Source organism: Lolium perenne, chromosome 6, assembly GCF_019359855.2.
Source record: "Lolium perenne isolate Kyuss_39 chromosome 6, Kyuss_2.0, whole genome shotgun sequence".
NCBI classification, from domain to species: domain Eukaryota; kingdom Viridiplantae; phylum Streptophyta; class Magnoliopsida; order Poales; family Poaceae; genus Lolium; species Lolium perenne.
Genome location: NC_067249.2, coordinates 107,871,092 through 107,892,446, shown reverse-complemented (window position 1 = coordinate 107,892,446; position 21,355 = coordinate 107,871,092). Strand labels below are relative to the sequence as shown.

The 21,355-nt window shown below is 49.9% G+C and overlaps 1 protein-coding gene across 1 annotated transcript; it reads right to left on the bottom strand.

Annotated features, from left to right (window-relative positions):
* Nucleotides 1-14,178: 14,178 nt before the first annotated feature.
* Nucleotides 14,179-15,568, bottom strand: LOC127325956 (transcription factor bHLH144-like). Its single transcript, XM_051352769.2, has one exon. The coding sequence runs from the start codon at nt 15,245-15,247 to the stop codon at nt 14,633-14,635; it is 615 nt and encodes a 204-aa protein (XP_051208729.1). The 5' UTR covers nt 15,248-15,568; the 3' UTR covers nt 14,179-14,632.
* Between the last annotated feature and the right edge of the window lie 5,787 nt (nt 15,569-21,355).

Sequence of the window (21,355 nt, the reverse complement as noted above, 5' to 3'; positions counted from 1 at the left end):
CTCCTCCTTTGAGGCATTGAGCTCTTGGGTCAATAATTGAGCCCTATCAATAGTTTCTAGGTCCTTAACTTTATCAAGTTCATAAGTTTCAATTTGTTGCTTAAGGCCTTGAGATATGCACCTTTCGGTTTTTAGCTCTTGTCTTAGGAGATTGAATCTCCGTTCCTTCTCATTCAATTGATATTCTAATTCCTCAATGGACTCATCCTTTTCTTTGAGTGAGTCCATCAAGAAATCAAACTTGACAAGAGTTTCACCACGAAGGGTGCATCTAACATCATAGAGTTCCTTAAGCACAATTAATTCATTTTGATTTTCGTTCTCATCATCTACAACACTAGATAGGGAAGGTGGAGGTTCCATTACCTTGGTTTCCCTTGCCATAAGACAAGAGCCAATGATTGTAGATGAGGTAGAGTCATCGGAGTCATCATCTTGAGTTATCCTTGCCATGAAGGAGGATCCAACATCATTCTCCGTGGAGTAGTCCTTGGAGTAGTCATATGTAAAGAGTGACCCCGGCTTAGAGAAAGCCAAACCGGCCACCCCGGCCTCCTTCTCCTCATCTTCCTCTTCATCATCGGACAAGTACTCGGCCCCAACAAAGGCTCTTCCCTTGTTCTTCTTGTATCGGTCATTGATTGGGTTTGGCTTCAATCTTGGCTTGACCCCTTTGATGAATCTTGGCTTGTCCACCCTTTTCTCATAAGGGCACTCATTTGCAAAGTGGCTATCTTCATCACAATTGTAGCAAGTTCTCTTCTTCTTTTTGTCATTGAGGAGCATAGGGAACTTAGCCTTGTACTTCTTGGCAAAGAAAGCAAAGTCGGTAGCCATGTCACTAGTTGAGGTCATCTCTTCCTCTTCTTCAATCTCATAGTCTTCCTCTCCTCCATGATCGGCCCTAGCCTTGAGGGCAAGATTGCGTGGCACTTCATGGTTGTATGAGGCTTCATCAACACGGTTCATTGCCATGAGCCTCTTTCCCGCTTTGGCCATGTTTTCATTGGCGGCCACATAGGAGACTAGATCATCGGAGTTGAGGTCGGCACTCTTGGTCATGATTTGTAAGTTGAGTGCAAGGTTGGTGTCTTCTTGTTTGACGGCAATCATAGCAATGACCTTGGACTTTATGAATTGTTCATTCATCTCGAAGCCATCATTGTACTTCTCAACACCGAGTCCCTTGACCCTTACTCTAAGAGCACCAAGTCTTGCATAAGCATCGGCCATGGACTCTCCTTCTCGAATCATGAATTGATGAGCCTCTTGCTTTGCAGTCTCATAAAGAGCGGATTGTATCAAATCGGTTCCCTCTTAGAGTACTACGATTCGATCCCACAACTCTTTAGCGGACTCTATGTCATTGACTTGATCAAGGAGCTTGCGGTTGATGCCACTCCTAATCTTGTCACGGGCGGAGGCGTTGAGTTGACGGTTGTAGAATTCGGTGGAGGTCAACCGAATGGGATCTTGTGGCTCCCGGTATCCATGAACAATGATCTCCCACAACTCCACGCTGCAGCTGCGAATATGAGACTCCATAGAAGATTTCCAAAAAGGAAAGTGAGTTCCATCAAAATGGGGAACATTCCCACTATGGTTTATATGAGGCATGGGTGAAGTGTTTTTGGGATATTCATGGTTGACTTCGCGATAGCTCTCTAGTGAGGCCGAAGCCGTACTAGGAGGCCCACTAGTCAATTTCTTAAGCATGGTAGACATTTCTGCCATTTGGCTTTGTAGCTCATCCTCCTTTTTCTTCTTCTCGGCATCATATGCCAAGAATCTAGATTTCATCTCTTTAACCGAAAGGTTAGAGTTTTCATCTAGACCCTCGAATAGTTTTTCCATCTCACTCTTAAGGCGGTGAAGCCCTTAATAAGAGTCCAGGCTTTGATACCAATTGAAAGTATAGAGATGGTAAACCTAGAGGGGGGGGTGAATAGGTTTCTACAAATTTTAATTCTTTCTTTGCAATATTAGGCTTTGCGGAATATAAAGATGAGCCTAATGCAAACTAGGTGAAGCAACCTATATGAAGATACAACTATCTCGAACGCGAAGGCTCTCTCAGGCAGTTTAAATCACAAGTAAGGAGTTCGGTTAGAGATAACCGATAGCACGCGGAGACGAGGATGTATTCCCGTGTTCCCTTGCTTTGCAACAAGGTACGTCACGTTTGGAGGGGTGGAGGTCCCACGAAGGATTCCCCACGCCACGAAGGCTCACCCTATTCTCCGGAGCCTATCCCACGAAGGAATAGCTCACTCACTTGTGGTAGACTTTGAGGTAGCCTCCAAACCTTCACAATCTTGCCCGGAGCAAATCCACAACCCGGATGCTTCCGGACTCCTCTTGCCCACCTAGGGTTTCCAAGGAACCCTAGGAAGCAAGCTTCTCGATGAATACAAGGGGGAATGAGATTTGGCTTGGTAGAACAGTAGATCGGGTCCTCCTCTAGTGATTCCCCGGAGGGATTTGAGTTTGGGTGGAGGAGGAGGGAGATCGGAGGCTTTTGGTGTTTCTAACAATGGAGTAAGAGAGAGAGAGAGCTCAAGAACAGCTTGTAGTATGTTGCCTAACCCTTCCAAGGTAGAAGAAGGGGTATTTATAGTGTTCTTCAAAATCTGGCCGTTGCCACTTGCCACCTCAGCATTTTTCCTCGACAAACCCGGTTGACCGGGCCACCGACCGGACAGCCCGGTCCGGAGGCTGGTCAGACCGGATCAGTGACCGGAGCTTCTTTGCGTCGTCCTGGCGCTTCTCCGGTTGGTGGCCGGTTGCCGCTCGGTTGCCGCCCGGTCGACCGGACGGAGCGCCGGACCCGCCGGTCGGGAGCCCGGTTGACCGGGCGCAAACCGGATCTGCTGGCTCCTCCTTTGGAGCCCGGTTGCCGCCCGGTTGACCGGCCAGCACGCCGGACTGGCCGGTTGCTGGCCCGGTTGGACCGGGCTGGTGACCGGATTTCTCCTGTAACCCCTTTTTGATTGTTGTTGAAATGGGGGGTCTCCTTTAGCCTTCTTGTTCCTTTGATACACCATTTACGCCTCATTGCCTAATACCTGAGATTATCCTTATAAACATATTAGGCCAAATACTTTAGCACGGTGTCATCGTTACCAAAATAATGGATAAGGGTGAAATACCCTTACAGTTTCATAGCTCATGAGGAAGTATGTGGTGTTTAACTTTCAACCTTGTCATTTACTTTTGACGGACTTTCATTATGGACTAGTGGCACATCCGCTTATCCAATAATTTTGCAAAAAGTGCTGGCAATGGGATTCCCAGTCCCAAATTAACTAAACTAAATAGACACTCCTCCATGGTATGTGATTGATGGACGGCACCCGAAGGATTCGGTTAGCCATGGCTTGTGTAAGCAAAGGTTGGGGGGAGTGTCATCATAATAAAACTAAAATAAAAAGGCACTCCTTCATGGTATGTGATTGTTGGCAGGCACCCGAGGATTCGGTTAGCCATTGTTTGTGAAAGAAAGGTTGGAAGGAGTGCCGCATAAACATAAAAATAATTCATGGGAGCCGCTCTTGGGAGTCCGGTTGGCGAGGTAGTTAGTGTACCCATTACCATTCGTTGACAACAACAAACACCTCTCAAAATAATTTTACTCCTGTTTTAAAAATAAAAAGCTCTAGCGCATGTTAATCCCTGCTTCCCTCTGCGAAGGGTCAATCTTTTACTTTCATGTTGTGTCTCCATTCTTTCTTTGAGCACTATCTTGAGAGCACAACTGTCATTCTTAGTATAATATGCTTGTCTCAAAATATGATTGATTGTGGTATAACTTTGATGCTTTTATCTTTGACAATCACTACTTCTAGTCTTTCTATGAACTCCAGAGGTGCCTGGGCATTTATGTTTTGCCGATCAAATACGGGCAAGCGAGATACCACTTTATCATACTCTCTTATGAACATTGCAATCCTGCTTATATACATGATTCATGATGCTTATTATTAATTGTTGGTACCTCTCCATGATTGACATAGCTGTTAGATGATCTTATTTGCATGTATCTCATTATGAACTGCCTAAGTATTAACCATAGCATGAGAATATATACATCATATGAGCAAATGTGTTCGTGAAAGTTCTTTTATCGCTCAGTTGTTAACTGAATTGCTTGAGGACAAGCAATAAGCTAAGCTTGGGGGGAGTTGATACGTCCAAAACGTATCTACTTTCCCGAACACTTATGCTATTGTTTTGCCTCTAATTTGTGTATTTTGAATACAACTAACACGGACTAACGCTGTTTTCAGCAGAACTGCTCTAGTGTCTCATTTTTGTGCAGAAATCCAACTTTCAGGAAAATCCTCAGAATTTATGCAGAAGGCCCTATTTTCCCAGAATATTGACGGAGCCAGAAGGACAAATCAGGTGGAGGCCCGAGGGCCCCACACCATAGGGCGGCGCGGCCCAGGGGGGCCCGCGCGGCCATGTGGTGTGGCCCCCTCGGCCGGCCTCCGACGCCCTCCTTCGGACTACTTATTGCCTTCGACCTAAAAACGCACGGAGAGAAGTCGAAGTTGCCAGAAAGCCTCCAGAACGCCGCCACATCGCGAAACTCCGTCTCGGGAGCCAGAAGTCTCCGTTCTGGCACTCCACCGGGACGGGGAATTGGAGGAGATCATCGCCATCATCATCACCGACGCCTCTCCATCAACCAGCCATGTTTCCCCCATCCATGTGTGAGTAATTCCCTCGCTGTAGGCCGAAGGGGATGGTAGGGATTGGATGAGATTGGTCATGTAATGGCATAAGATTGTTAGGGCATAGTGCCTAGTGTCCGTAATTGGTACTTTGATGATAGTTGCAACTTGTTATGCTTAATGCTTGTCACTAGGGCCCGAGTGCCATGATCTCAGATCTGAACATGTTATTGTTTCATCATGATATTCATTGTTTATGGTCTTACCTGCAAGTTGTATACACATGTCGCTGTCCGGAACCAATGGCCCCGAAGTGACAGAAATCGGGACAACCGGAGGGGATGGTAGTGACGTGAGGATCACATGTGTTCACGGAGTGTTAATGCTTTGCTCCGGTACTCTATTAAAAGGAGTACCTTAATATCCAGTAGATTCCCTTGAGGCCCGGCTGCCACCGGCTGGTAGGACAAAAGATGTTGTGCAAGTTTCTCATTGCGAGCACGTACGACTATAATTGGAGCACATGCCTATTGATTGCTTTGTACTTGGACACCGTTTTATTATTATCTGCAAATGCCCTGCTATGATTGTTACATGAGTTTCTCTCATCCATGCAACGCCCGTCATCCGTCCCCGTGCCTACAGTATTTTAATCCTGCTGTTTACTATAATCACTACTGCTGTCTCTGTTACTCTGCTACTGTTATTTCACTACTGCTACTGCTATAAAACTGTTACTACTGATAAACTCTTGCGAGCAAGTCTGTTTCCAGGTGCAGCTGAATTGACAACTCCGCTGTTAAGGCCTCCAAGTATTCTTTGTCTCCCCTTGTGTCGAATCAATAAATTGGGATTTACTTCCCGCGAAGACTGCTGCGATCCCCTATACTTGTGGGTTATCAGTGAGACATATTTTCGAGCGCCGAATGAGCAATATACAAAAAGACTCCTTGAGGTGAATGAAAAGATGGGTTGGCCGGGGATGCTTGGTAGCCTTGATTGCATGCATTGGACATGAAAAATTGTCCTAAATCATGTCATGGAATGTATTGTGGAAAAAGCCATGATCCTACCATTGTGCTTGAAGCGGTGGCGTCGCACGACTTGTGGATTTGGCATGCTTATTTTGGATTGCCGGGAACACTCGCTGACATCAACATCTTGAATATATCCCCGCTATTTTCAAGAATAGTGATGGGTGATGATCCTTCTTGCAACTACAGAGTAATGAACAATGAGTACACCATGGGTACTACCTCACCGATGGCATTTATCCTGACTGGGCAACTCTTGTGAAGGCCATTAAAGAGAAACCAAATAAACCATTGACAAGACGGGAATCTTGTTTTACGAAGGCTCAAGAGTCAGCCCGCAAGGATATTGAGAGAGCTTTTGGAGTTTTGCAAGCAAGCTTTGCCATTGTCCGGGTCCTGCACGGTTATGGGACAAAGACACCCTAGTTGATATCATGACATTTTGTGTGATTCTTCACAACATGATCATTGATAGGGTTAAATTTATCATGTTTCTATGACAATGTTGATAGCCGAGTGCAACCCGAGAGGAACCCTGATCGGCTTGAGGCTTTTTTTGAAGCGCATCGCAATATTGAAGATGCACCGACACAACGTCAGTTCACCAAAAATCTGATCGACCATCATTGGATGCTGCAAGGCCAACGCCAATCATCTACATTTGTTTCCTATTCATGTATGTGTGAGATGAACTATTCATTTATTTGATTGACGGGTGAAACATTTGTTATTTGTTTGATTAGTCGATTTGAACAATTGTTGTTATTCTCAAAAACCATTATTGTAATAATTATGATGATTATTGTTTGTGGTTTGGTATAGAAATCTGTCTAAAACCCTACTTTTACGGGCCGAAAACGCGTCCAATACGGAGCCTGATATTTAGGACGTGATTTGGATGTAAATGCAGTTTATAGAGCCCTTCGCACGTCCAACACGGATCGAGTGAATACGGGCATGCTAGACTTGCTCTAATCCACTTTTCCAACACGAGCACTAGACCGGAAAAGGATGCTCCCGAAAGGCTAGCTGCTCAATCGATCGCTAGTGCCAGACACAACACAACATAAACACAGAGCCACTTCGTTGGCCCCAGCGTGCCGTTTACCATCGTGAGCATCAAGTCTCGTTGTTAGAATAGATTGTCGGGGAGCATCTTGGTGTCTTGTTTGGGGCGTCTGTTTACGGTTGCGTTCTGATCGGAAAACAATGTAATTCATTCAATTTGTTATATTTGACTGAATTCGACTAAATTCAAACTAAAACAAACTAATGGTGCCTGCGGCGGCCGGAGCGATCATAATATTTAAGAAGTTGTAGTCCTCGTCGGTGGATGGCTTGCCGCGAGGGTCGGTGGGCTCGTCCTTCAACGCGTCGCTAGGGCCAGCTTTGTCGTCGTCGCACGTGAGGTCGATGAGCGGCCTGCCCATGTAGTGGATGGAGAGGGAGATCACGTCCTCGATGTTGCCCTCCCATGCGGTGTGGTCCTTCAGTGACGACATGAACCCCGCGTTGAAGTCATGAGCGCCGCGTTGAAGACATGAGCGCCGCGTTGGATCCCGACATGAACGCCGTGTTGAATCCCTGCTTGCAACGAGGCGCTGGTGGTGGTGGAGCGCTATCATCTCATCCTGCTCCTCCTTCACCTCCGGCTTGGGGACGAGGAGAGCAGCGCAGCGGATCGAGATACCGCCGCCGTTGACACGCCTGCGCAGGGGCGCCATTGTCTGGTACTCCTCCTTTACCTCGCGCTTCGGCACATGGTAGGGGAAGACGCAGTGCAACAAGGACAGTGCCGAGCGCGTCCGGCCTGAGGAAGAAGAATGCGAGGACAACAAATGCGAGGTCGTCTCCCTCGGAAGCCAACACAATGGCGATGGCGGTGGGGACGGGGGCATCTCCAACCGGGGCGCGCTGTTGCGGATTCCCTTGAGGACAGAGGAGAGGGTGCGCCCCGACACGCCCCAAATTCGGGCGCGCCCATCCTTATTCCAGGTCGTCACTGGCCCGATGAGACCGTAGGTGATGTGCAGCTCTTCATTGCAGCGCGTGGCGAAGAAGTCCACCCACCAGCCTTCGTTGTCGTTGGCGGCCCAGGTGGGATCTACATGCTCCTCCGGGCCCCAGGCAGCGCCACTGGGCCCTGATCTCATCGAGCCACTGGTTAGTCCCCGGCGCGAGCGCATGCGGGACGCTGATCCCGTTGACGGCCATCTTATAGCAGCTGCTCGGTACGAGCATCTCCGGTGGCACTGGGTAGCGCATGCCATACAACACCCATGCATGGGCGACTGTGAGGCTTCCGCGGCCAAATCCGTTGGCGACGAGGATGTTGAGGCGGCTGCTCGACATGGCTTGAGTGTGGGGAGGAGCGGCATGAATGGTTTGGAGTCACCAGGAAGGTGTGTTCTTCTTTTATACATCGGTGGCATGCGAAGCGGCGGAGAGAAGTTGCTCGCAATTAACTCCGGCGCAGATGGCCACACCGCCATGCGTGACGCGACTCTTTGTTGCGCCGACTGGGGGAAAGGACGAGGCTCACTGGGAAAGCTGCGCGGCCATTACGCCACTTGACCAGAGGTAGGCGATGTGTTAAACCCCGTGTGCATGCCTCTACGTCGCTGACGAATCGGGCCCATCACTCGCATCGTGGGTGTTCGTTCTATCCGGCATCCTCAAAATGTATCCTATTTAGCGAAAACGAGCTTGGCGCACCGGGTACCATATTGAGCCGCGCTGAACACTACACCACGATGGTAATTTAGTGGCACATGCTTACGGGAACATTTTTTTATGCCCTCAAAAGTTACAAATCAGGGCATATTTTTTAAGTGCCTTAATAGAACATACCAATTCGGGCACATCTAAAATGTGCCCTCAAAGATATACTTTTAAGGATGTGCACAAATCCATGTACCCTAATAGCTACAATGCACATTTCTGATGTGCCCTAAAAGCTACATAGCATCAACACAGATAACTACATACCTAATAAATTCCATCACACAAAAGTGCTACTCAGCTATTACAGTCCAGATGCTACTTAGATATTAAAGTCCATACTTTGCTATTACTATTGCTATTACAGTCCATATGCTACTTAGATATTACATTCCATACTTAGATATCCAAATTTCAACTATTCTGATAGCATCAGCAAAATGTTCTCACATACTTGCTTGCCATAAGAGATACCAACATTCAAAACTCAATCCATTACACCAATTGAAAACATAAAAAGTTCATTAACATGAAATCCAAGAAATCAATACATCTGGGTGATGATACGTGCTAGCTCACCCTTGTCGGGTAGGTTGTTGCTGGAAGAGTCACCCAACTGGGACTTCTACCATCTGCTTCTTCTGAACATCTCAATGTTCTTTTCATAGCTTTTGTCTACTCCCCTCAATAACTAACACTGGTTTGAGAAAAATTTGACACAAATATTCTGTTGTGAGATCCCTGGCAATTAGGGTGCCATGGACCTACGGTTGCTGGACCCATGATAGCTACTCAAAAACAATCACTCAAGGAGGATACTCCCGAGTAAGGCTCCACGAGGCGTAAAACCCTCTTGGAGACACCAAGCTGGAGCGGAAGATAGGTTCGGGGAGGAATTCCCCCGTGGAGGTCCCCGAGCTACCAGCCTCCCCAAGTCAGAAAGCCCCTTTTGGGGACGATAAGATCAAGGAAGGGAGCATAGGATTCCCTCCTCACAGGACCTGCAGCAAGGACAGGAAGAGCGGGCCCGGAAGGCTACAAGCTAAGCCGGGCTGGCGCCGCGCACGTCATGGCTGAGCTCAAAAGCTTCATCCCGAGGAGGTGTGACGCCATTGCCTCTTTGGTGATTAAAGCAGGCTCGACGAGGACCAAAGAGCCAAGACCCTGCCCTTGCCACTTTAGTGCAAGGCCGGGTGGACGGCACAAACGGCCACGAGAGGCGTCATCAATGACCTCAGCATCTGCCATGGACCGAGACTTTAATCGACCATGGACTATGCCCATCCTGTAAAGGGTGAGGGAGTTTCCGGCCCTCAGTTTGGAGATGTGGCAACCGTTCCCCCTCAAGATATTTCAGGGGAAGACGACCAACTCCCCAATATAAGGACTAGCCTTGCTAGCGTAGAAGGGGACGATCCAGAGTGATCGCAAACCCTAGACACTTGTATGGTCATATTCTCCATTGTGACCTGCAATACATCCACCAAAGCAGGAGGTAGGGGTTTTACCTCTCTGAGGGCCCTGAACCTGGGTAACTCCCGTGTCTCTCTATTCAGTGCCCGCGTCGGTAAGGCGACGACGTGATCTTGAGTCCCCTATGTTCGAACCTCTCAGGTTCGGTGATACCCATGTTCCTTCGCAGACACGGATCTCCGTCATTTGGCGCACCATGTAAGGGACTCATTCCTTCGTCATTCTTCTCGGATAGCCTTAGGGACACATCACCATGGCCAACCCATCGGAGTCCGCAACGCTGGCTGACCGTCACCGGGAGCCGATCGCCGAGACCGCTCTGAGGCTGACACAGGAGGTGCTCTGGCTCCGCAAGGAAGGGGCGAGCTCCGCTTAGTGGGTGGCCAGCATCTGCGGGCTCGCGCACACGCGATGGCCGAGCTTGCAACAGTCGCTGGCATCTCGATAGATGCTACACCGTGAGGCGATCCACCTGCCGGGCAGCCCTTCTTTCCCCTCGCCCGAGGGTGAGTCAAGGGGAAGCCCGGCGGCGTCGGACGCGCCAAGCGCTCAGGTAGCAAAAGGAAAGAAGCCTCCACCTCAACGGAGCAACCAGAGCACACCCCGTGCACGCCTGTGCCGCGAGATCTCCAGCTTCTGAGGCAGCGTCCGCGGGAGCCTCTGCATTCCTTGACACATCGCTTTATCGACCTCTACCTCAGGCCGCCTTAGGACAGTGAAGCACAAGTGGTGGATGCATTTCATTCTGGTACCAACAACCTTCAGATGTTTGAGCAGCTGACTCTCCCCATGGAGCCGGTAACCACCGCTAGGCTCCTCGAGCTGGCACACGAGTGCGCTAACCGGGTGCTGAGCGAGGACAGTTCGTCGGGACCCTCGCGCTACGGAAGGCCGATTCGCCGGTACCGGTCTAGGTCTCTTGCCTCGCACCCCAGTGGCACTCAAGCTCCGGATGAGTCAGAAGGAGGATCACCAAGGTGCCAAGAGTAGGCGAGGCTTGGGGCTGGGGGATCGCGCCGTCGACGCGCATCCCACATGCCCTCGGCTCGTCCAGCAAGGGACAGCCAGAGGCTCTGTCAGGACAACATCAGCAGATGGCCGAGCCAAGCGCATTCAGAGGCTTATTGTGCCACCCCCTGCAAAGCGCTCAGGTCAAGCTTACTTCTGGAAGGGGTCAATGGCAGAATCGTAATCAGAACAGTCGTCAAATCCTTCAAGAATGCGGTATGCGCCTATTTCTGTCATATTGGTATTCGTGAAGTTCGCAAACTGGTCTCTCAGATTGGTCTTTATGAAGTTCACAAATCGGTCTCTCAGATTGGCCTTTATGAGGATCACAAACTGGTCTTTCGGATTGGTCTTCATGGAATTCAAACACTTGTCTCGAAGCGTTCCCTGAGTTCTCGATTGTGTGCGCCACGCGAGCGGGGGCTGGGCACAGTGCCTTAGTCGGGGTAACCCATCAGTCCTACACTTGGGTACTGAGCTCTAGCAGCGGGGGCGGTACCCGCACTAAGCCACCTCACCAAGTCACTGGGTATCTGATCTCCTCGCACAACAACACACTCGAGGAACACATCGCATGAGGAAAACAAAGCGTAGAACCGTACGGTTGCCTCCCCGAGGAACCAAGAAGAATTCAAGGTAAAGCCTAAGGTGCAGGTCCACGGTTACCTCCTCAAGGAACCAACAGAATCCGCTTACAGGATAACTCTTATATATGTGCAAACCTTACAGTCACCTCCCCGAGGGACTAACAAAAAGACACATCGGAGCCTACATATGAATCTTATGGTTACCTCCTCGAGGAACCATCAAGAGAACACATAAAGGACGCCCCTCATGTGCAAACCTTATGGTCGTCTCCGAGGGACTAACAAGGAGTCATGTTCAAAGCCTACATGTAAAGTCTTACGGTTACCTCCTCGAGGAACCAACAAGAACATGCATACATGACGCCCCTCACGTGCAAACCTTACGGTCGCCTCCTCGAGGAACTAACAAGGAGTCACATTCAGAGCTTACATGTAAAGTCTTACGGTTACCTTCTTGAGGAACCAACAAGAACTTGCTTACATGACGCTCCTCACGTGAAAGCCTTATAGTTACCTCCCCGAGGAACTAACATGGAACATGTTCAGAGCCTACATGCAAAGTATTACGGTTGCCCCCTCGAGGAACCAACAAAAACACGCATACAAGACGGTTTTTTGTATGAAATTCCTATCCAGAACAGGCGAAGCCCTCTAAAGGAGCCTACATGATCATCTTGCGGACGTCTCTCAGAGGGACCAAGGAGTATCATTATAGGAGATATTACACGCCAGTGTGGCCCTACAGTTCTGAATATAAAGAGGCTAAGGGAATGGCACAAAAAGGCGTTCTTAACGCAAAGGAGAATCTAACACAAGCGGAAGAAGGAGCCTCGCTCAGGACGCAGAGTCGCTATCGCCAAAGGCACTCTCGTCGGAGCCGCTGCTGCCCCACTACAAGAAATATGTTGACTTGTGATACTCCAATTTCGTCACCGAATCATCATTACATTTAATCTATGACGTTTTTAAGTCAAAAAATAGATCGTCAAAAAACGGAGCGTCTGGAATCAACCAACATGACCTTCTATTTGAAATCGTCATGATCGTCTATGACTCATCGGATCCTGGCTCACCAGAGTCGCCGCTACCAGAGAATTCAACACCGGAGCCTACCTCCTTCAAGGCAGCATCTCCTCCAGCAGCGCCCAGTGCCGGATGGCGTCGGAACTTCCCGAGGAAAAGCTCCACGCGCTCATCAACCCGCGCCTTGCTCAATCGGACTTGAGATGGGTCGACGTCTTCTGCCGAAGCAACCGGGCATCCCAGGAGCTCCTTGTCGTCCAGTCCCAGTGTGAGGAGCTAAAGGTTGGAGAAGAGGCGAGTGGCCGCCTTCTTTATAAGGTTGAGGCAAACATCGTCAACATAATTCGCCCACTTAGGAGCGGCCTCCTCCAGCGATCGCACGATGCGGTCAAAGAGCTTCAGGAAGTCAACAGGCTCACTGGAGTCCAGGAGAGCCTTAGTGCTCACGGGATCCGCACCGAAGCTGGGAAGTTGCCGCTTCGCGCGAAGGAACAGGGCGCGGTACATACTGCCTCGACGTTCGCAGAGATGCTTTGTTTGCCGAAGCTCGAAAGATAGGTCATCGACCTCCTTGCGAAGAGAGGCCACTTGCTCCTGCTCTTGAGCAAGGCTATTCTTCAGCTCATCGGCACGGGCGCAGGCAGCCTTCCTTGTTTCGACCTCCCCATTGAGGTCGCGGTGGATATCCTGGATCTTTGTCTCCAGCCCCTTCATCTGCGCCAGGAGCTTCCGCTTCTCATCGGCATAACGGTCGCCGCCTGATACGTTGCAAACGTATCTATAATTTTTGAAGCTCCATGCTTGTTTTACACCAATTTATATATGTTTTGCTTACACTGTGTTGCACTTTTATATATTTTCCAGCACTAAACTATTGACAAGAAGCCACAATGCCAGTTCCCTATTTTCTGCTGTTTGTATTTCAGAAAAGTTGTACAGGAAATATTCTCGAAATTGGACGAAACAAAAGCCGAAGTCAATATTTTACCGTAACAAAAATAGAGTCCAGAGGGGGGACGAGGAGGCGCCACAGGGCGGCCAGACCACCCCATGGCGCGGCCAGGGTGTGCCCCGCGCCAAGGGGTGGTGTGGGCCCCCTGGCCTCCACCGACCTCGCCCTTCCGCCAATAAGAAGCCTCCCGACGCGTGAACGCTAAATCAATAAGCCTCCGTCCACGAAAAGTTCTGTAGCTCCGCCGCTGCCGAAGACAAGATTCGGAGGACAGAACTCTCAGTTCCGGCACCCTACCGGGATGGGGAATTGCCCCCGGAGCCGTCTCCATCGACTCCACTGCCATCTTCATCGCCATTGCTGAGTCCCATGATGAGAAGTGAGTAGTTGTTCCCTAAGGCTGAGGGCTTTACCGGGTTCGAACCAGAAAGTTATTTGGAACCCGCGGCTTGAGGAGGTCAAACGTCCAGCGGGTAAAAAATTTCTTGGGGACTGGTTTGGGAGATTGCATGCATGCACCATGGATCTGTCGAGATCAAAATGGAACAAGAGGCAAAGTAGCATGCCGATTGCAGCAGCAACGACTGAAAAGCAAAAGAACAGAAAACCACACAGCTACTCCCTGTGTTCCACAATTCTTATTGTAGATTTGAATATATCTAAGCAAAAGATGTATCTACATAGCTCCAAATCTGCAATAAGAATTATGGAAATCGGAGGGAGTAGAATCTATCCAGGATGCTCCTGAGGCTTACAAGGGAAAATGAGGAGCATGCACTAGCTACCTAGGCCACCAACAAGGGGAGAAGTAAAGTGAGCATCCCTGAATTGCTCTGCTCTCTCCATCATCTCGCTCCACTACTGTTACTACTACTACTACACCGGAAGCAGACCACTAGCTATTGTGCATTCTCAATACATACCTCTCTCACATCTTGCTCTCCCCATGCACTCATCATGGATGCCACATGACAGTGAGTCAGTGAACAAAAAGAGTTTAGCCAAGATCGATCATGTCACTGCGAAAAGAGAGCCAGCAAAGCTGCCTTATGCCACCGACAATGCAGATGCCATCGGTCAAGTGGCAGGATGCGGTACGGCTGCCGTGTCAGTACTCGATCAGTGCTTGAACCGATGATGCCATGCACCTGCAGCTAGCTAGCTGTCCGAGCCGCGCACGCCGAGCTTCCTGACCTCCACCTTGAGCGACTTGAGGTACTTGACGGCCTCGTCCAGCACGGCCGGCGTGTCCATCTGGTTGCCGCCGGGGATGATGCCCTTGAGCGTCCGCACCATCTTCTTCATCCGCTCCTTCTTTTTCTTGCCGGACGAGCACGAGTCGGGGGAGCTCCCGTCTCGGTACCCTGGAGTCCGCCCCGTGCTCACCACGTCGTCCTCCTCGGAACTTAGCAGCGCGTCGATCTCGTCGGTGTCCTCCCTTCGCCGGACCGAGCAGCTGTCGTCGTAGTCTTTATCCCGGTACGTGCTCTTCCCGGCATCGAACTTGTGGGCCAGCGAGGGGTGGAACATGACCCGGCTCTCGGCGTACGTCTGGTCGAAGATGAAGTAGTTCTTGGGGCACGTCTCCGTTGGCTGGAACTGGAGCTCGTTCGTCCGCGCCGCTGTGAACTCGTGCGCCTTCTGTCCGGCGAGCGGGTCATCAGGCACCGACGGGTAGATGTTGGAGTAGTACCCGGCCTCGTGGCCATGGCCACCGTAGCCGTAGCCCTGAGGCGGGGAGCCGCCGCCGTAGTATCCGTGGCCTCCCTGCATCACGCCGCTTGCTCTGAACTAGAACCAAGTTTCTTCGATACGTCTTGCTGATGAGATCACACACACGAGGACAGTGCGTACATACGAAGGAAGGCCACAGTTGAGCACTGACATAGGTCAAGACACACACACGCGCGCGCGAGGGCATGTAGTATCCTTACGCGATGGCATGAAGGAAGCAGGTATCCTTGCGAGGGAGAAGAAGCCAATCGCAGAGCGTCTTTGCTGAAGCAAATCGAACTGAGAGAGATAGGGGGTGCTGTGCAAGTGCAATGGCGACGAGGGGCGTAGGGTTTTTGAAAGGGCCGGGATTTTTCTATCCTTTCCCCGTCCTCGCCGTGCCGTCTTTAATTTATATTCCGATGCACTCCTTTTGAGTGGATACAGGTGCAGATACAGAGAGATAGAGGAAGAGTGAATCGATGGATAGATGTAGTAGCAAGGAGGACGAAGAAGTAATGAGGGCATCTCCAGCGGTACGACGCAAACGGACACTGAGCGACGGTTTGTGTCCGCCATGACCGAAAATACGTCGTGCACCCTTTCCAGCGGCGCGACGCAAAGTGACCGGGCCGTCCGCAGAGACGCAAACCTGGCACAAATATGCGCCAGGTTTCCGTCTCGGCGGACGCTGCGCGGACGCGCAAAGTGACCGCTTGGTCCTGGCACGGGCCCGCCTGGCAGCGTCACAACTGCTTCGTCTTCAGCGGCATTACTTGCGGGCGGCGCGCCGCAGCCTTTGCAGGGCCGCGTTAATGGCGTGCCTCGGCTTCCGCGAGCGTGCGCAGCTAGTAGACGTGCGCAGCTAGCAGACGCAGCGTCGATGCGTCTTCTCCGCCAGTACTGGCAGCGAGGCGTCGCTTCGGCAGTCTGCGGCTGCCTCGCGTGCCGCGCGTAGTAATGGCGATGCCCCGCGTGGCGCGGCCGTCGCCCTGCCTCCGACCTATATAAACAGGGGCGCCAGCATCTCATCTCCTCCGCACTAAACCCTAGCCGCCGCTGCCGTAGCGCCACTCAGTAGATCCACCATGAGCAGCGCCGGGCGCGGCCAGGCTGCCGCGCCTCCACCTTCACCTCCCACTCCACCTCCCCCGGCCTCGAGCTCCGACGACGGGTTCGACTCCGACGACAGCACCGACCTCCTCCACCCGGTCAGGGATGCCGCGGCCCTGGCTGAAGCGGAGAAGGAAGCAGAGGAGGAGCTGGCGGGCCACGCGGCGTTGGACGCCGAGCTGGAACAGCGCAGGCTGGCAGCCGCCGCTGCAGCCGAGGACTCTGACTCGGAGATTTCATGGTCATCCGATGACCCTGATGCGCCGACGCCGGAGGAGAAGGCGGCGGAGCAGCGGGCCCTCGTCGAGTCTTTCGAGACGCTCAAGGAGGAGGCCGCCAACGCGAGGCTGGAGCAGGCACTGCAAGAGGACGCGGCGGCGCACGGAGCCATAGCGGTCGCGCGGGAGGCGGCGGAGAAGCAGGCCACGGAGCGACGCAACAACGGTGCCGGCCCGTCAGGAACCAAGTAGTCTAGGTCTTGTATAGTTTTTATGTACTTTCTATGTTTGGTTTTCATATGAATCAATCGCTCGTGGTAGAAAACCAAAGGAATTGTATGAAGATCAAACTATGTTGCAATTCAAAAATAGGTCGCCCCGGTGGGAGCACACCCAGACGCAAACGGACGCGCGATCAAAATATGTCCGCTGGGCGACGCAAACGGACGCTGCCGATCACCTTTGGACGTCCGAAATGCGTCGCGCCCTTGGAGATGCCGTGAGGTTGCGCGCGTGGGCACTCGATTGGAGTGGTGGGTGCCTGCGCGTGCCTCGTCTCCTGCTCCGAAAAGCCTCGGCAACCCAGCTCACTCATCCCCGCTTCCGCCTCCCACGTGTCGCCCACCCGACAAGACAGCTTCACTTCCTCGCCGCGAAGCAGACCTGGAGTGGAGGTGGGTGGCCGCGTGCGTGCATGCTGTGCCGTGCGCCAGCGGCTGCTACGCCACCATGCCATGCCAATGCCATTGCATGCCAAGATCAGATCAGATGCCGCATGCCCACTGATCGACTGGCAACCAACAGCGCAAGGAGGACAAGTGGGAAATCCGATCCTCTGACGCTCTCTCTGGCCCTCACCTGACCACCCCTCCATCCAAAAGCAGGTCGATCTGACGCTTCCATCCCGCATCATGCGATTCGCGCCAGCCTAGGCTGGTTGCATGCAGCAAGGGATCCATCATCAGGTTGCATCCTAGGGCGCGCGATTGGTAGGTCGCAGTTTTCTTTTTTGGAGCTTTCGCGGACATAAAAAGCTATTGCCGGTGGAACGGGCCAAAAGATCATATTCTTTTGTTTGGTTTCCCACAAGAAATTTTGCTGCATTTCTAATTCAACTTTGACAGATTTGTTTGGTTGCCCGTAAACTTGTTTTAGTGGACGTTGAGTGTGCTTATGGTTACCCTATCCAAACTCATGGTTACCAGAACATGCGATCATACACCGACGTAGCTATCAGAACAACACCAGCTTGGAGCCGCCACCAGTTGAGTGTAACCATAAGTACACTCAGCTGGTTAACCAAACGACTCAGCTATCATAAGATCGATCATTCTCAGATTAACATGCAAAAGAAAGATGGAATTCTATGAAAGAATGTAATGGCGGCTAGAGAATGACTACTTCCTCGTGAAAGTAAGGTATGAGTGTGATTTCCTTGTCCTTATTCACCACATATAATTCTTTGATCTACTTCTTGGCAATCATCCGGTTCCCAACACTACTAGAAAAAGACTTATAGCCGCAACTGCACTTCTGAGACAAAACCGAAGGTTCGCCACACCTATCATGTACCGGTGATGGGCCAAATTCCGAAAAGTGGTGATTGCGGAATATGTGTGGGCATCAAGGATCTAGTCATTAGCATTGACGAACAAAAAAATATGTTCGTCGCCATTTGTTCCTGAAAAGTGGCGACGTCCTTGTTCTTTTCATCGGCGCTATTCTTGTGTATATTTTCAGCAAATACTAACCTGGCTCGATCCCCGTTTGACTCTGATTTTTGTTATAGATGTGACGTTCCTCTTTTCCAACATGTTGTTGCTTCGTGGCGGTAGGCCATGTCAGAATTGTACATGCGCATATAACTTTGCAAGTGTGAATATGACGGTTGCCGGCCATTGGCACCAATTTGCATGCTGATGCGGAAGCATCACATTTGTCGCTGTGATTCACGCGACGGTGCCATTTTGATTGAGGCTTTAAAAGTAGATTATCTCCCCGGGAAGGAAATCTGCGCCTACACACACAGTCATTAGACCTTGACCGATTCAGAATACAAAAAGACCTCGGTTGTACATTGATGGTCAGCAATGGTGTGGCCGACTGGACGACTCCCCCGACTACCTAATCAAGAAGATCAGCGACATGTTCCTATATCCACTAAAGACTTCAACTACTACGCCGTCTTCCGAGCAATCTGCAGGACCTAGCGCCACACCACCAGAGCACTTCATGCTTAGCAAGTGGGTAATTTCTTAGGACTCCGTGTTGGTGGATGATCTATTCGATGACGTTGCCGCCACATTATTGAATGTGAGCACTGGCCGCTTTATGGAGAATAAGATCCTTAGAGTGATACGCAGGTGTTTCTCTTCGGCATATATATTCAAATTTGTAGATCTACTTAGAAAATAAGGCACCCGCCCTGTTCCATTTCATTGAAATGAAACACAGTCTCACAATTCCTGTCGAGTATTTATAATCTCTAAAGAGATCGACAAATCTAGCAAAAAGCCAAACACAAATAAATTTATTACATCATGATTTCAAAGTTTTTTTTTCCAGTCTTCCATCACAGCTCATACTCACTTTCTCAATCCTCGTTTTTTTTAGCAATCTCTTTCCCTGCGAGACTCTAAATCCTGAAGCAATTCTTCCAGCGAGCTTCAGGACTTCCTAGTCCAACAACCAACATCGTCTTCCTTCTCTTCATTGCCACCTTAGTAGGGGAATTTCTTAAGCCTTTTTGTCCAACTCCAAGATCCAAGCGTCTAGCTTGGGCTTAGCTTGGGGAAAACATAGAGGAGTCCATTTTCTAAGTAGCTAAGTACATTTTGGAGACATCATAGCTAAAGCATAGATTTTTCCACTAATTTATTCTAAACACAAAACAAGCATCTAGGGTCACTAACATTGTGATGTTTTACCAGGTTATCTTGGTTTAAGATTTTGTAATGATAAACTAGCCACAAGAATACTTGGACTCTAGGTGGAATGTTTAATTTCCAAACAACATGAACACACACATAGTTTATACCTCTAAAATTTAGTACAACATACAAAGATTGAGAACTATAACCCTCAGAGTCGTTATTTTGTAGATCTACTTGTTAGAACAGAACAAGTTTTTCAATTTTGTAGATATGTACCGCTATCTTATTCATTGATTAAATTCTCCAACCCTCTTATATGTATAGGTACTTCTATGTCAGCACCTCGGGCGGCCTTATCGTGCTAGGCCATAGAGTGCCGACCTACAACACACGGGTGTTCAAGCCCTTAACAAGTGCCATGAAGTGCATAGAAGTGCTGATTTCGGTGGAACAGGTGTCTGCGGTAGTTGTGATGACATCCCCTTCCTTGAGGGTGTTCGTATCGAATCTTCAAATTCACACCATGCGTTGGGCTGATGAGAGTAGCAAGGAAGTTGATGGCCATGAAATATGTCATTTTTCTCACGTTTAAACCTTTAGCTATGTCAAGGAATTGACTAAGTTTCTCTCTCAATGTGCTACTAATGACTAATTATTGCAAATATCTGCAATCTCTTCTATATCTGAATGGTGTGCGGGAAATCAAGTCATAATGGTTAATGGACCTGCAATTACTGAAGAAAATCTCCTCACAAGTGCAACAAAATCAACCAGAGGCCAAAAGTCGGTTCTAGGGAGTTTAGGGGACATCAGTATGGGCAAGCCCCACCCATACCATCCGCCCGTACAGGGTGCCGCATCCTTCCCGAGGTCAAACCCTATAAGTTATGTGAAGAGAGCCACGCCAGAATGAGAGCCATTCGTCCTCAAACAGAACCGCCATCCATCAGATCCATATACACCACACCGAAGGAGATCGACCACCATAGTTCATCCATTCCATCTCCCATCTCCTCCATAATCATATCACTACAAACAATTCTCAAGTTCATAATGATTTTAGTTCGCGACAAATGGCCAAATACCGTCACGGACATGTGTCTCTGACGGTTTCGCAGACCGTGGCAAATCTCGCATCACAGATGTGACCCGAGTGACGGTTAGGAAATCCCATCATGGATCCATGACGACCTGCCAAACCCAAAGCCCAGCCGTCCCGCATAGTCATGACAGCGGATATCCGTCATGGGGGCGGTACCCCCTAGCTAAGATCATGGTATCGGCTATGTCAGACCAATGATTAAGGTGTTGGACCAATGATTAAGGTGCCAGTCTTGTCGCGTGATGCCATCCGATACGTGACCAATTTCTATTTCCCATATGGGACAACTTTTTCGGCAGCAGTTTGCCAATTGCAGAAGGGCACGTGGCAACTTTGTACTTTCCTTGCCGACCAATAAGCAACCGACAAGTACTCCAATTATACAAAGACATGTGTTGCCTACGTGTGCCATGTTTTAGTGCGACACATGTCAAATGACCGCTCATGCCACATGTTGATTTGAAGTAGATGATGTCTACGGGAGCTTCTATTCTTGTAGACAGTGTTGGGCCTCCAAGAGCAGAGGTTTGTAGAACAGCAGCAAGTTTCCCTTAAGTGGATCACCCAAGGTTTATCGATCTCAGGGAGGAAGAGGTCAAAGATATCCCTCTCATGCAACCTTGCAACCACAAAGCAAGAAGTCTCTTGTGTCTCCAACACACCTAATAGGTGCACTAGTTCGGCGAAGAGATAGTGAAATACAGGTGGTATAAATAAGTATGAGTAGTAGCAACGGTGCCAGAAAAGTGCTTTGCTATCCAGGACTGGCGTGTGGTCGATGGTGGTAATATTGCAGACAGTACAAATACAGTAGAATAGTAAACAAGCAGCGATAGCAGTATTTAGGAACAAGGCCGGCCTA